General features: G+C 28.2%; 2 protein-coding genes across 2 annotated transcripts; one reads left to right on the top strand and one right to left on the bottom strand.

Annotated features, from left to right (window-relative positions):
* Positions 1-226: 226 nt before the first annotated feature.
* On the bottom strand, positions 227-883 carry LOC132925781 (uncharacterized). Its single transcript, XM_060990146.1, has one exon. It carries the CDS (start codon positions 881-883, stop codon positions 227-229), a length of 657 nt encoding a protein of 218 aa, XP_060846129.1.
* Positions 884-6,227: 5,344 nt separating this feature from the next.
* On the top strand, positions 6,228-8,565 carry LOC132927973 (uncharacterized). Its single transcript, XM_060992528.1, has 2 exons — positions 6,228-6,298; positions 6,332-8,565. The coding sequence occupies exon 2, from the start codon at positions 6,866-6,868 to the stop codon at positions 8,225-8,227; it is 1,362 nt and encodes a 453-aa protein (XP_060848511.1). The 5' UTR covers positions 6,228-6,298; positions 6,332-6,865; the 3' UTR covers positions 8,228-8,565.
* Positions 8,566-14,016: the final 5,451 nt, after the last annotated feature.

Below are 14,016 nucleotides of genomic sequence, written 5' to 3'. Positions count from 1 at the left end.
CCGAGTCATCAGTTTCAACATTTAAAACACATGGTTCTTTTTCAGCCATCAATTCATCCACCACAAAGTCCATTTTCAAAAACTTTTCCTCCTCTTCTATAGTATGCTTAATGAAGTTTTTCCACATGTCGGCATTAACTCTTTCTACGCCTTCTATTAGTAATTGTTTTACGTCGTTTAGCTTAAAGGTTTTGTTGTTCATCCTCACATGGTTTTTTACACTTGACTATGCGAGCTCAATAGGATTGAACTCGCAGTGGTAAGGTGGCAGTCGAAGAATCGTTTTGTTTTGTTTTTTGACTAGTTCATCAATTACATATTTATTATACAAAGGTCTCAGCCTGTCCACAATCAAAAGAAGCTCTGGAATAACCATTGGTCTACTAATAACCTCTCCTTTGCTCTCGAGCCATTCAATAATTTTAGGTTTACTGGTGTTTCTCGTTGGGCATTTTTCCTGTTTCACCGAATGGTACGGAGCGTTGTCCATGACAATTACTGCGTTATCTTTGAGTCTAGGTAAAACACTTTCCAACCAATCACGGAAACAATCACCGTTCATTTCATCGTGATAGTCTTGGGTGTTTTTCTTAGACTCAAAGCACAGAAGACTGTCAGAAACAAATCCATCTTCCGACCCGATATGGCAAACTATCAGGCGTTTCCCCTTTCCACTAGGATTTACTGCTCCCGTTGAAAGACCTTTATTTGTTGCATCTCTCGCAGATTTGATCGATTTATCGCACCAAACTTTACTCGGTACGTCACCAGCATTTACCCAAGTTTCATCTAAATAGTATATTGGCCGACCCTCCTCACGATATCTCCGAATATCCAATAAATATTTTCTCCGCCAAACAACAATATCATTACGTTCAATCATTGCGCAATTCGACCACGTTTAACAAATTCGAAATCCATAAATCCTAATAATCTATGGAGCGAGGAGCGTGAAAAATTAGGCAAATCGACATCTTCATTTATGACACACAAAATTTTATCTAGAGTCGGTAACTCACGTCTAAACCAAAATTGATGTATTTTTCGCCTGATAGCATATTTATCGAATTCGTCAACTTTATCTTTTATGCTTTTAAATATTTTTGTTTTATTTGGTGATGAGATGGTTTTCGTCCGTTTGTACTCTAAAATTGTTTGGTATATTGTAGACATTCCAATACCGAGTTCAGTTGATATAATTTTTTTAAGATGAAGCATTTTAATTTCTGGATTTTGAGCAATTTTGGTTTTGTAAGTGTTTATAATCATTTTCCTTTGGGAAGATGACACAAACTAAAATAATAAAAAACATTGTAAAATCAATTTTATAACTAAACGATCAGATTTTTTTATGATATTGTTGAAAATGTATTAAAAAGTTTAATTTTTACAGAATTCTAGAAAGTATAATTTAACATTTTTTTTTCAGAGACATTATGTTATCGATTACTATTGTTATTACTTAATATTAATGTACGTTAGCTGATAAGTTGAATTAATATTATAAAATAACAACAAAATAACTTAAATCGTATTTCTTGGTAAATATGTAATTTCGTCCGAATTTGATAAAAAAAATCGAACTTAAAATTCTTATAAAAAAATTGTGCATATATATTTTCAAGATTTTTGTCCAACCAAATAAAATTTTAAAAATTGAAATTTTGAATTTTCCGCAAACAGCTCAAAAAAAGTCATAATATTTAGAAAATTACGACACGGAAAAAAACGACAAAACGTTAATTTTGGTTAAAAGTTATTAAAATAATTGTCACGAATAAAATTATTTTTAAATAACTTAGAAATTCGAAAGCACGCTTGTTGCAATAAACTTTACATCTATATTATTTTTTTTAATATGTATGATATATATATATATTTATATTAGAAGTAATAATTTTTCAACATCACAGGCCATTAGCCTAAAGTTATATTTGTATACCTAACCTAACCTACACAATGATATACATGAGTTACGATAAACCAAATTTTATGGTTAAAAATGTAATCGTATTTTATACCTAGGTATACCTAAGTAGATTTGATGAGTGAAGTCGCAAGTCGCAACGATAATAATTTTAATATAGAGAACAGATACCTATTTCTTATTAAATATAATAAAAGTTTAAATTATAACTTTGAATGTTATGATAAGATTGTGGATATAAACTATAGGCTCTACTATATTTTGTAAAACATTAGGCGTCAGTTACGTCTTGATCGTTCGACGTGAAATTTTAAAGTTAACTGCATTAAACGTTTTTTGTCGTGTAATATTTATTATAAAGCATTTATTTAAATGTATATTTATTTATAATGTCGTTTTTTACCCTTGTCGTTTTTTTCCTAGATTCGAAAATTTTAACATTAACCGCTCACAACAATACGAATGCATATACAGAAAATAATTTGCTAACGATAATAATTCAAAAAATAAATAAATTAAAATTAAAGGAGTAGAAGCCTTTAAGGAGTACAAAAATGATCAAAATATTTTTATAACATAAAGTAATTGCTAAAATATGTACGCGTTAAAATTTGCAAGTATTTACGGTTTTCTATTTTTGAGATTTGCCAAACTAAAACAATATCGTTGGTATCAGTGTATTGCATAAAAAATTCACGTTTTTTCTTTATTTTTTTTTTCATACTGTCCTTATTTCTTAATAATATAATATAATAATAAAATGAAGTATATTTAACTTTCCTTTAGGATTCCGTAGCACTCGAGGAGATGTAACGTTATCCATGTTCAAAAAATTTAAAAAAAAATTGTAATCACAAAAAAATAATAAGCGCGATGAAAATAACAAACACGGGGATAGTGCTTCTAGGTTACACAGAGCAAAAGTGAGCAATTGCCATGTGCTCTGTACGTATCACGCCAAAAAAACAAACAAAAAATCATGGCGTAAAAAATGAGTGAGGGGGGATAGGGATTTTTTTCCTTTGATTTTTAACGTTTTTTTAAAATTACGCGCGGTGCCTGACGCACGACGCACGCGCACAGTTACAGTACAAAACGACCAATATTACGGGTAGCTGGTGGGAGATGCGCGGAAATGGACGAAAACCGGTCGGCCGACTGATTATTCTCTTTTGGGATAGAGTTTAGAGTTGGTTGGGTTCGCCGCGCAAATATATATATATATATATATTACTAGTGAGCTATGTGGTGTAGTGGTGTGTAAGTGTGTATATATGTAGTGTGTATACTTAAATCTAGAACGAATAGGTAACCTTATAATAAATAATGGTAACTCCAATGTAAATATGATATAAAATATAATATAATAATATTATCTAAGATAATATTATACAGCTAATAATAAAGTATATTGTAAAATAATATTTAACGTAAAATAATAATAAAAAAACTCACAATTTTGTCGGTGCACTGCTGGCCAGCTGCAACCTGTATCGCTATATAATAATTACACACACAACACAATAAATAAAAATTACAACACGTAATAAAACAATATAAATTATACGGCGATTCGCGCCTATAAAATATAAAATAATATAATAAAGAAAAATAAGGCGATTAGCGCACGCATACAGTATAAGGCTACTAAAAACTGTGCCAATTCGTGCACACAAATATAATTTTAACAACAAATGGCGATTCGCGCCTAGCCAATAAATATAATAAAAAATAACGTTTATTCAACAAAACTAATAATTAAAGTTGCGGAACATACAATGAGGTACGGTACGATGAGACTGGCGAAAATTTACGGCGGCCGTGTTAAACTGCGCGCATCGGAGAACCGGTACGGCGGCAGATAACACGGCGTCGTAATTTACGTACTATAATATTATATAACTCAATTATATAATTATATAAAAATAAAAACAATAAGTATAAACTTAATACTAATAAAAACAAATAATATGTTGTGTGCGTGTGTGTGTAACAGGTCGGTCGGTGATGACCGTGAATCGGCCTATTTATATTTGTATTTATCTACGGCGACTGTGGCTCGACAGTGTCATCAATAAAATTTGTTAAGCTCTTAACAATTCTATTTTCAAACTTAGCAAGTTTGGTTTCTAATAACTGGTCAATTTGTTGTATGGTAATCATTTTTTAATGTTCCTCTTCCTGTAGGTAGGTAATATTATTTATTATTACACTAGGTACCTATAGACTATAGTCTCATATTAAATTTGTCTTACCAATGTAGTAATTTTGCGCATTAAACACTCATTATCTGACACTGTATTATCTAATTTAGATCTTAGTATCTCATTTTTCTTTTTCATTTCTTTCTAAAGTAAATAAAAATATTTACATATTATTATAGTATAGCCTCTATAATTTCAAAAACACTGCCCTATTAAAATATAATATAATTTGGACGTTTTGGGGGGGAGGCAAGGGAGGCAGTGAAAATTGAGGGAAAAAATGTAGACTTATTGTTCCTAATTAATTTTAAATTCAATCTAGATTAAGATTAATTTAAAAAAAAATTTGAATTCTGAAAATTTTATAAAAAAAAAATGATTCACTACATAAATAACAACGCTGCATAGTGCATCGGCAAAATAGTGGTTTGTTTTATTGGTTTTCGTTGTCGCCCGCCGCACGGCGCACGCGAACGGGCAACTGATCAGCAAACCGATTACACATACGCGTACAAGATTCATAATAATTAATAAAGCACAGAATAGATTAAATAGTAACTGTTAGCGCTGTAACGGAGACAATTGAATATCGCTGCCTCCTGGAATATATAGACAATACAGTCGTGTATACTTATACACAAACACATATAAATATATATATTATATAACACAAACATAAAATAATAGAAGCTGCGCAGGCGCAACACTCGAACGGAGGCAATGATTCTATTAATCTCCACTGCAGCGCTCGTCACTCGACATCCATCGCCGTTGAAGTTAATATTAGAAAAATATTATATTTTAGTCAGTGATCATTCCTAATTGCTATTATCAGTTAATAATTAGTATTTATCAAATGATAATATGCTACTTTTATCACTAAATATTTTGTATCTATTATCTATATTCTATACTCTTTAGTTGTGTACCGATGTAGTAGTTACCTATATCTTATCAAGTTATATGTGAATGAGTTTAGGATTTTAAATAAAAACATTTGTATTCTTGGTAAAATGAATCCCTTGTACGATCCAGTTGTTTTATTACACGATACTCCATATAGGCGTGGAATACGGTAGATAAAAATGATTTACTTAGGCAAGGTAAATTAACTCCTAATCTTACATGTTTGTCCACTAACAAAATAGGTTCTAAAGTATTTAGTAGATAATTTAATTATAATGTATATTATGTTTTTTATTATTAACATATTTTGAAATTAAAAAAAGTCAATTATTTTACATATTTGTTGTAAGGGGGGTGTACAGTTAGCCTGTATTACAACATGTTGCCTCCTCCAAAATTTAATACCAGAACCGGCACTGATTTTAACGCATATTTATAGTTAATATTAAATGCATATTTAATATGTTAACCGCCATATGACCACCTATGCAATATATTTTCCCATGTAATTCAACAATGGACACCAGCGGTCAAAAACATAGAAAATTTTAGAATCATAGATGACAGCAGTCAGTTTTTTGGTGGTTCACGTGTTAAAATAGGTACATGATCCTAATTGAACTACATAAAAATTGCTCTTACAAAATATATTAATAAACTTAAAAATGATTTACTAATTTTATTTCTGCATTTCCTATATCCTCTATGTATGTTTCCATTTCTTGCTCCAGCTTTTGATTTTCGTCTATCAAACATTGGTTTTTGGACTCAAATGTATGTAGCTTCTGATAAAATATTTTCACAATTATGTTTAAGTATATTAAATTTTTTTTAAATGTTCTTAGTATAAGACCTACTAATTAAATTTGTTTTTAAATTTAAATGATAAAACTTACTTGCATCGATGATTCCAACAGTACGACGATGGATAAATAGCCCTCTTTATAAAATTGTGATTCTGACACATCCGCAAAACTTTTACTATGAACTTTTAAAAATTGTAATAAAATATTTATTTCAGTAACTACTCTGAGAGACGCTAACTCAGCGGAGAACTCATCAAATATGAAAAACCAATAATACTATAAATATAGCTATAAATGTAAGAAATAGATACCTTTATCTTTTTTACCTATGTGAAACATATAGTGTTCATCTTCCAATCAATTATGTTGTATGGGAGCTAGGTGAATTGGGTCCGCGATAATTTGGGTCCGTTTTGAAAGCGGTAAGTTGAGTCCCGGGTATGAAAAGGTAATAGGTAAGTTGGGTCCCGGCTATGAAAAGGTAATAGGTAAGTTGGGTCCCGGCTATAAATCATTGCGCCAATGATGTCTAAAATATTAAAAACTTAAAACTTTAATATTTCATATTTATATAATATACTTTTGAATAATTCTGTTACAATACTACGTCATATTTCATACAGGGGTACACCGCCTGGACATCAATTAATTCTACTTTGATGTTTATGTGTGTATAGACAGGTATTCTTATCGCGGATTTTATTACACTGGCCGTAGCCACTTTTATCCAAAAATGAGATACCGAAATGTCGTATCTTTGATTAAATCTAATTAAGATATATATACGAGTATACGAAATACGAGCGTATACAAGTGTTAGTATTATTCGTCTATCTTTTTTTGTATTAGTTAGTAGTTATCATCGATTTTTATGATGATTACATACAGATATACGTACGATATCTGGGATATTTCATTATATATTTAGTAGCCTGCTGAACGTCAACTTGTGACTATATCGTGTCTTACAGCTATACAGTTACACAATTTTACAGTTATTGTTTTTTTTATACATTTTAAAAATGGAAATAATGGCTAGCGAAAAAAACAAAACTGTTATTATAAAATATGGTCATAAGTTTAGGTTTCACAAAATGTTGAAAAATGAAGTACAGAGATGGACCTGCTGTAAAAGTACATGTAAGTGTTTTTTTAAAACTTATAATGGTGTTGATACTGAGATTTTTAATGATCACAATCACAATAAACCTAGCGAACAAGACATCAACCGGCAAAAATTAAATAATAATCTCAAGAGAAAAGCGGTAGAAGAGATATCGGTGTTGCCATCGAAACTTATTTGCAGAGAGTTAAAAAACTGTGATATAAATAGTTTATCTTTAAATGATACTTCTTTAATAAAAAGAAATATAAGAAATGCACGTTTATCTGTTCATCCCAACATACCAAAAAACATAACAGAAACGCATACTGCTATGAATGAAATGACATTAGTTACTAATAAAAATGAATCATTTTTATTAGTTAATGATTTCAATAATGGTATAATTGGGTTTTCAACAAAAAGTAATTTAGAAGTGTTATGCGAAATTAGTACAATACTTGTCGATGGCACTTTTAGAAGTTGTCCAAAATATTTTTACCAATTTTTTACCATTCACGGCCTTGTTGGCGAATCATATATTCCACTAGTATTTTTTTTATTACCTAATAAAGAAACAGAAACATACGTACGTTTATTTGAACATACTGTAAATAGTTGTGCACAATATCAATTAATATTTTCTCCTGATGTAGTATTTATAGACTTTGAGATTGCTATACATACGGCTGCAAAGCTTGTTTGGCCTAAAATCAATATAAAAGGATGTCGTTTTCATTTAGGACAAAATTGGTGGAAAAAAATTCAAACTCTTGGTTTAGTAAACACATACAACTCTTTAAACACAGAAAAAAGCGATTTTTTTAAATGTTTTTTTGGTTTGCCATTTTTAAGACCTGAAGAAGTTGGCGAATGTTTTGCACAAGATTTAATGGCAATACAACCAAATGACAAACAAATAAAAACATTTTGCGATTATGTACTAGATAACTACATTTCACCTGATGCTACATTTCCCCCATATATTTGGTCTGAATTTGCAGCCACCACTGTGCGTACAACAAATAGTTGTGAATCCTATCATGCTGTACTAAACCGAAGATTTTATAGTCCCCATCCTAATATTTTCAATTTTGTGGACGAACTATTACAAATACAGTCTGAGACACATATTAAACTACGAAGTACAATACAAAAAAAGAAAATCACGCTCGGTAAAGAAAAATACTTAAGAGAACAAATGATGAAATATACTAATAATATAATAACTCGATTAGAATTTGTTAAATGTTTATCATTTAAGTTTTTACCTAAAGCATAATATGTATTTTATATCATATATTGTAAAATTTGACGTACTATAATATTTAGTGTATTAACATTTTTTCCCGAGACACAATTTTTTAATTATTTATACCATATATTGTAAAATTTTACATACTTTTATTATTTAGCTTATTAACATTTTTAAATTAATCATTTACACTATTATTTATTTAGAACATAATATTATAAAAACCACATATATTTTAATAATTTATATTTTTTTTATCCGGGACTCAACTTACCTACAACCTTTTTTTATCTGGGACTCAACTTACCTACAACCTTTTATTTTCCGGGACCCAATTTACCGAGATAAGGTCATTTGGGACCCAATTTACCAATCCCGGTTGTATGAACATACAATAGGTATGTAATAAAGATAACAAAAAATATATAAATTTAGAAAATCCAATGCTTTATATTTAAGAAGATATGTTGTGTAATTTGTTAATTTATTTAATCATTTATTAGTTGTTAATCATACAAATACATATGTATTTATTTAATATAATTTATATTTATATATTAGATTGATGAGTTATAACTAGTAAATTACAAAATAAATATTTTTTAAAAAACAATTTGGTGTATCTTAATTACTATAGTAAATGATTATATTAAACAGATAACATTTTTTCATTTTAAAACAAAGTAAATCAACAATTTCTATGTATTTAGAAAAATAATTCATAAATGTGCAGATATAAATGTATATGGCTGCCATGTGTACTTGGATTCAGGGTATAGAGCTAAGACTAAAGTAGTTAAAGGTCTATTCACACATTTCTTCTTTTTTTTTAATTATACATTTTTACAATGCCCCTTCCATTAAAGGTTTTCTTTTCATTAAAAATAAAAATAATTACAAATCAATCTATGTATACTAAAAAAAATAATAGAATAGGTAAATTATTTTGATTACACAAATTAAGTGACATGACAAATAACCTACATCAGACTGATATTACAATGGTTCGTGCATCGAGAAAATGAGTCCTGGGTTGTTAATCTGATACAAGGTTATAGGCCTAGAGCTCGTTGTACATCGTGCCTACCCGATTTTCCATTTATAATTTTAAGGTATTCTGGTATATATTTTTCGTATAATGTATGATTTGCATTTTATATTAAAACTATCTTGTATGTGAATAGACCAAATAATGGACATTAATTCAATACTAAATTACCAAAGGCAATAAACACATTAGTTATTAATAATTTTACTAGAACATGAACAAATTTCCGTAGTGCAAATTTTTGCAGGATTTGGGTAAGGTCATACCTAATAAAAAATATTAACACTTAACATGTCCACTACCCTAGATAAATTAATACAAATTAAATGAACGTTGAACATACTTTACATTATCTACTCTATACATAGAGTACAACATATTTTTAGGGCTATGGATGTTTTAAAAAATTATTCATTTTTACACTTATTTTTGAAATTATGTTAATTTTTAATTAATATTTTATGATATAAAAATCTTTTAATATAATGCATGAAAATGACACTCAGATGTAAAAAAAAATTTTAATTTACCAATTTAGGTTAATAAAAACTCCATAGCCCTACTTATGTTATGTACCAATAACTTAACCTAATTATTTAAACATACAATTAACTATTAATGTGATCATCAACAATTTTTACAAATTTAGAAGTAGTTGGTCTTGATGCTGCACTGTTTTTATTTTTATATCAGAATTGTAACACAGTGTAAAATAGTAAAACCTAGAAAGTTTAAAAAAAATTATTTTAAAATTTCTAATATTTACCGAGATATTTACTGGTTCACGATAAAAAAAATCACCCTGTATTCTGAGTAGTGAATTATTGTTGTCATTTGGTTGATTTTAATATATTAAAATAATCTAGCCACTAAGACTAAGATATGTATTGTAAACTAAATTTAAAAGCAAATTGATAATTTTTAAAAGACTATTAATTTTAAAATTCATAATTTAATTTTAATGGATGTGAAGATATTTGAAATATGTACAATTTTGTAATCTAGACAAATTATTGTTGTCATTAAGTAGGTAGGTAAATTTTACTATAAAATAAGTGACCCTGCGACCCATTAAGATATGTATCATACTACTGTGTATGGTAAACTAAATTTACAAAACTAAAATTACTAATTAGCTACATTTATTACACTATTAAATGTGATAATAACCAATTTTTAAATATTATGTTCAAGTATTTATATGAATTAATTAGTTAAAAATAGTTGCTTCTGTGTAAATAACATTATAAAATATAAGTGTTAGTCTTTAAAAAGTTATGTATTTATAGGTACTAATTATTTACAACACTCGCAATATTTAAATTAAACTACAAGTAATATTACTTATTATATGTTTATTTATGTTTAACATGATTGACTAATTTAACTTACAGAATTTTGGTTCATGCCAGCGGTTTCATGTCATTCAATCGAATAATAAATCATAATATAGGTATTTACTATTTTGCTATATATATTACGACAATGCTTAAACAAATAAATAGAAAATAATGATAAGCTAAAAATAATACATTTTGTTTGAATAACCTTATAAAATATAACTGCAAGACTATAAAAGTTATAAATTCTAAAATTTTATTAACACAAACCTACAAAAAACCATACAATATAATAAAATTTATTAAGTAAATTTATGAATTCTATGTAATTATTACTCATGAGCAAGAAATTAAAGTAAAATAAGTAAAATAATGTTAAACACATTAACAAATCTAAATATTTAGGTGCTAAAATTCACTGAATTTTATCATTTTTTATGAAAATAAAAATGTACCACCAAAGGTTACAATATCAATAAGGACAATATAATTTAATGAAACACCATACATTTCAATATACTTTTGTCTAAAACTGAAGAAAATGGATCATATCCAAAACAGATTTAATTTAAATGAATAACATTCAAACTTTGTTTTTGGAGTGTTTTACTTAGGGAATGTGTTATTGTAAAAATTAAATTAATAATTTTTACAGAGACGATAAAGTCAGTAGATGTTAAGCAACGAATAAAGCAATGTGATTTTGAAGAAGTCACATCATCCCATGTACTTATATATTCTAAAGCCTGTAGTATTTGTAATAAATTATCATTAAAAAACATTAAAGATTCGTGTCGTTCTACCCATCTTGTATCACATAAGCCACTCAACTCAGAACCTAATTTTTGCTTGAGAACAAAATTTCTTTTGGCTGAACTATGGAAAAAAGCAATTATTTCTTTTGCACCAAAGCAGTTTCTAACACTTGAAATATTTGCTGACTTAGATAATACCAAATTTTATGCATGAATACGGCAAAGAGCCCTAACTGCATTCTTTGTATGCTTCATTATTTCAGAAACAGCACCAGCTTGTTTTGTTCTGAAGCCATGACACTATAAGTATCAGTACAAATACCAATACAGTAATCTAAGTTCAATCCATTTTGGTTCATTATTTTAACAACAGTTTTTCCCAACAAAGTGACAGTTATTTTCGGTTCAGCATCATTATTTTCAAAATTAACTTGATGGACATTAACAAAGAAAATGAAATCTTCTCTGACTGAATCTTTGTTGAAATATCTTAATACTAAACTTAATTGGGAAATGTGGGATATGTCGGTGGTTTCATCAAACATTATTGAATACAATTTATTAACAGAAATTTGTTTTAATATTTTATTTGAAATGATTTTCCCACAAATATCAATCAACTCATTTTATTTGGTTTTAGAAATATAAGTGGCCGTTTGTGAACTGTTTCCTAAATGATTTTTTAACTCGTTATCTCCAGCTCTAACACGCATTCTCAAAATAGCACGAAAATTCCCTTCATTCGTTATACTAGAGTTTACAGATTTATCAAGCAAATATCCGTCATCTCTATGACCTTTAAATGGTATGTTTTGTTTACCCATAGTAATAATAGTATCAACGATTGGTAATAATCTTGAACGATTTTCCTTGATTTGTTTTAATCTATTAATTATTTCTAGTTCTGGCCGATCGTACATTTAAAAAAAAGTCTTTTGAAGCTTCAACTTAATTTTTATGATATATAGCATTTTCATGTTTTATAAGTGCTCCATCTTTACCAATCAGTATAGAAAAGGAAATAAGAGGATATTTTACTAAATAGCCTGCATCGCTGTTACATTTATAAGATCCTACTTGTTTATTTAAAGAAAATATGGTGCAATATTTACAATAAATTCCTTTTTTAAATGGTGAAAATCTTTGAAAATGATAAAATCTTAAATAATATTTTACAGTATTTCCTTTTTTTAAACGCACAGATATGGTAGCGGATAATTTTGATGGGGAATAAATGGATTTGTAAGCAAGTGTTTTTATATGGTATCAGTGAAAATAGTTTTTGTCTCCAACTAAACACCTACATCATTACATTCATTATTCACACTCTCAGGAGTCAGGACTGTCAGAATGAAGTTGTAATAAATGACTTACATTTAATTCTTCTTCATCACATTTACACTCAATTATAATTTCTTATGATTGCAGTTCTATTAACAGTTTTAATATCAAATATAAGTTAATAAACAATATATTTTTTTGACGGATTTAGTAATTCATTAATACCTTGATCTATTACTGATTTCACAGGCGAGTGTGAGGCTAGAAGGTGATCAATATCATTTTCCTTTATTTTTTATTTTTTATTAAACATTTCTAGAGTAGGATTAGACTTTCGTTTGGACATTTTTACGTGACAAAATTAAATTTAAAATACGGAATGGAAATATAATAATACACATCACGCACTATACACTTTGATGCGTAGGACACAACTAATCTGGAAATCTAAAGACGACAGTCCATAAGCTATTATATCGTAGATATACATATAAAAAGATAAGATAGCATTTTATTATTATTTATTAGTGTACCTGTTGTTTTAACAAGTGTAGTTATCATGTAGTAAACCGTCATATCAAGTCCCGATTGACAGTTTATCGTAATTCATTTGAGTAGCGGGTACGTTATTATCGTTATAACCGTTATAAGCTATTAATAAATGTATAGGTAAGACACAGTGGAACAATGTAAATAGATAACAGAGGAATAAAATCTAGCGGTTCATACCGATATGCAATGATACGTAACGCTGAATATAACCTAAATATTATGTTTTGGTTTGATTCTGACAACCCGTATCACATGTTTATCAACATTTCCTACAATTTCTTTTATCAAAACAAAAAAATTCAACCAACATTTTTTTTTTAATAAATTTATAAAATTTAAATATAATAAGCTCAAGGGGGGTATTTACCCTTTTACCCCTCCCTTGGATCCGCCACTGGGTGTGGACGGTTTTCCCTTTTCTTATAATTATATCAAAATTTATCCTGATAATCTTCCAAAATTTTATATATTATTTGAGATATTTTGCATTTGCCCATGTGTCAATAACATTATCGGTCTAACCTGGCCGAAAAGTCACACTCTTACACTATAACACAAATTTCTGAATTTTTTAAATTATAAACTCTTAAATTATAATAGTTGGCTATTAATATAATACCTAAAATACATTCACCTAGAAACAAATTAAATTAAATCAGATTCGTATATCATATTTTGTTAAAGCAAAAATAATCAATTAAATAAATATAGAAAAAGAAAAAATATTACACTTTTTAAAATGTTAACAAACTTGACAATAATAAAAATTTATCGACAATTTACAAAGTCAGTAACTTCTTTTTTGATCAAAGAACCAAAATATCAAGATTCCACAGAAAA

Source organism: Rhopalosiphum padi, chromosome 3 (assembly GCF_020882245.1).
Source record: "Rhopalosiphum padi isolate XX-2018 chromosome 3, ASM2088224v1, whole genome shotgun sequence".
Taxonomy (NCBI): Eukaryota; Metazoa; Arthropoda; class Insecta; order Hemiptera; family Aphididae; genus Rhopalosiphum; species Rhopalosiphum padi.
Note: the sequence above shows the minus strand (reverse complement) of the source record. Positions and strands in the feature narration are given on the sequence as shown.

Excerpts from the sequence above, each read along its gene's own strand:
- LOC132927973 (XM_060992528.1), top strand. The coding sequence starts at position 6,866 with ATGGAAATAATGGCTAGCGAAAAAAACAAAACTGTTATTATAAAATAT.
- LOC132925781 (XM_060990146.1), bottom strand. The coding sequence starts at position 883 with ATGATTGAACGTAATGATATTGTTGTTTGGCGGAGAAAATATTTATTG.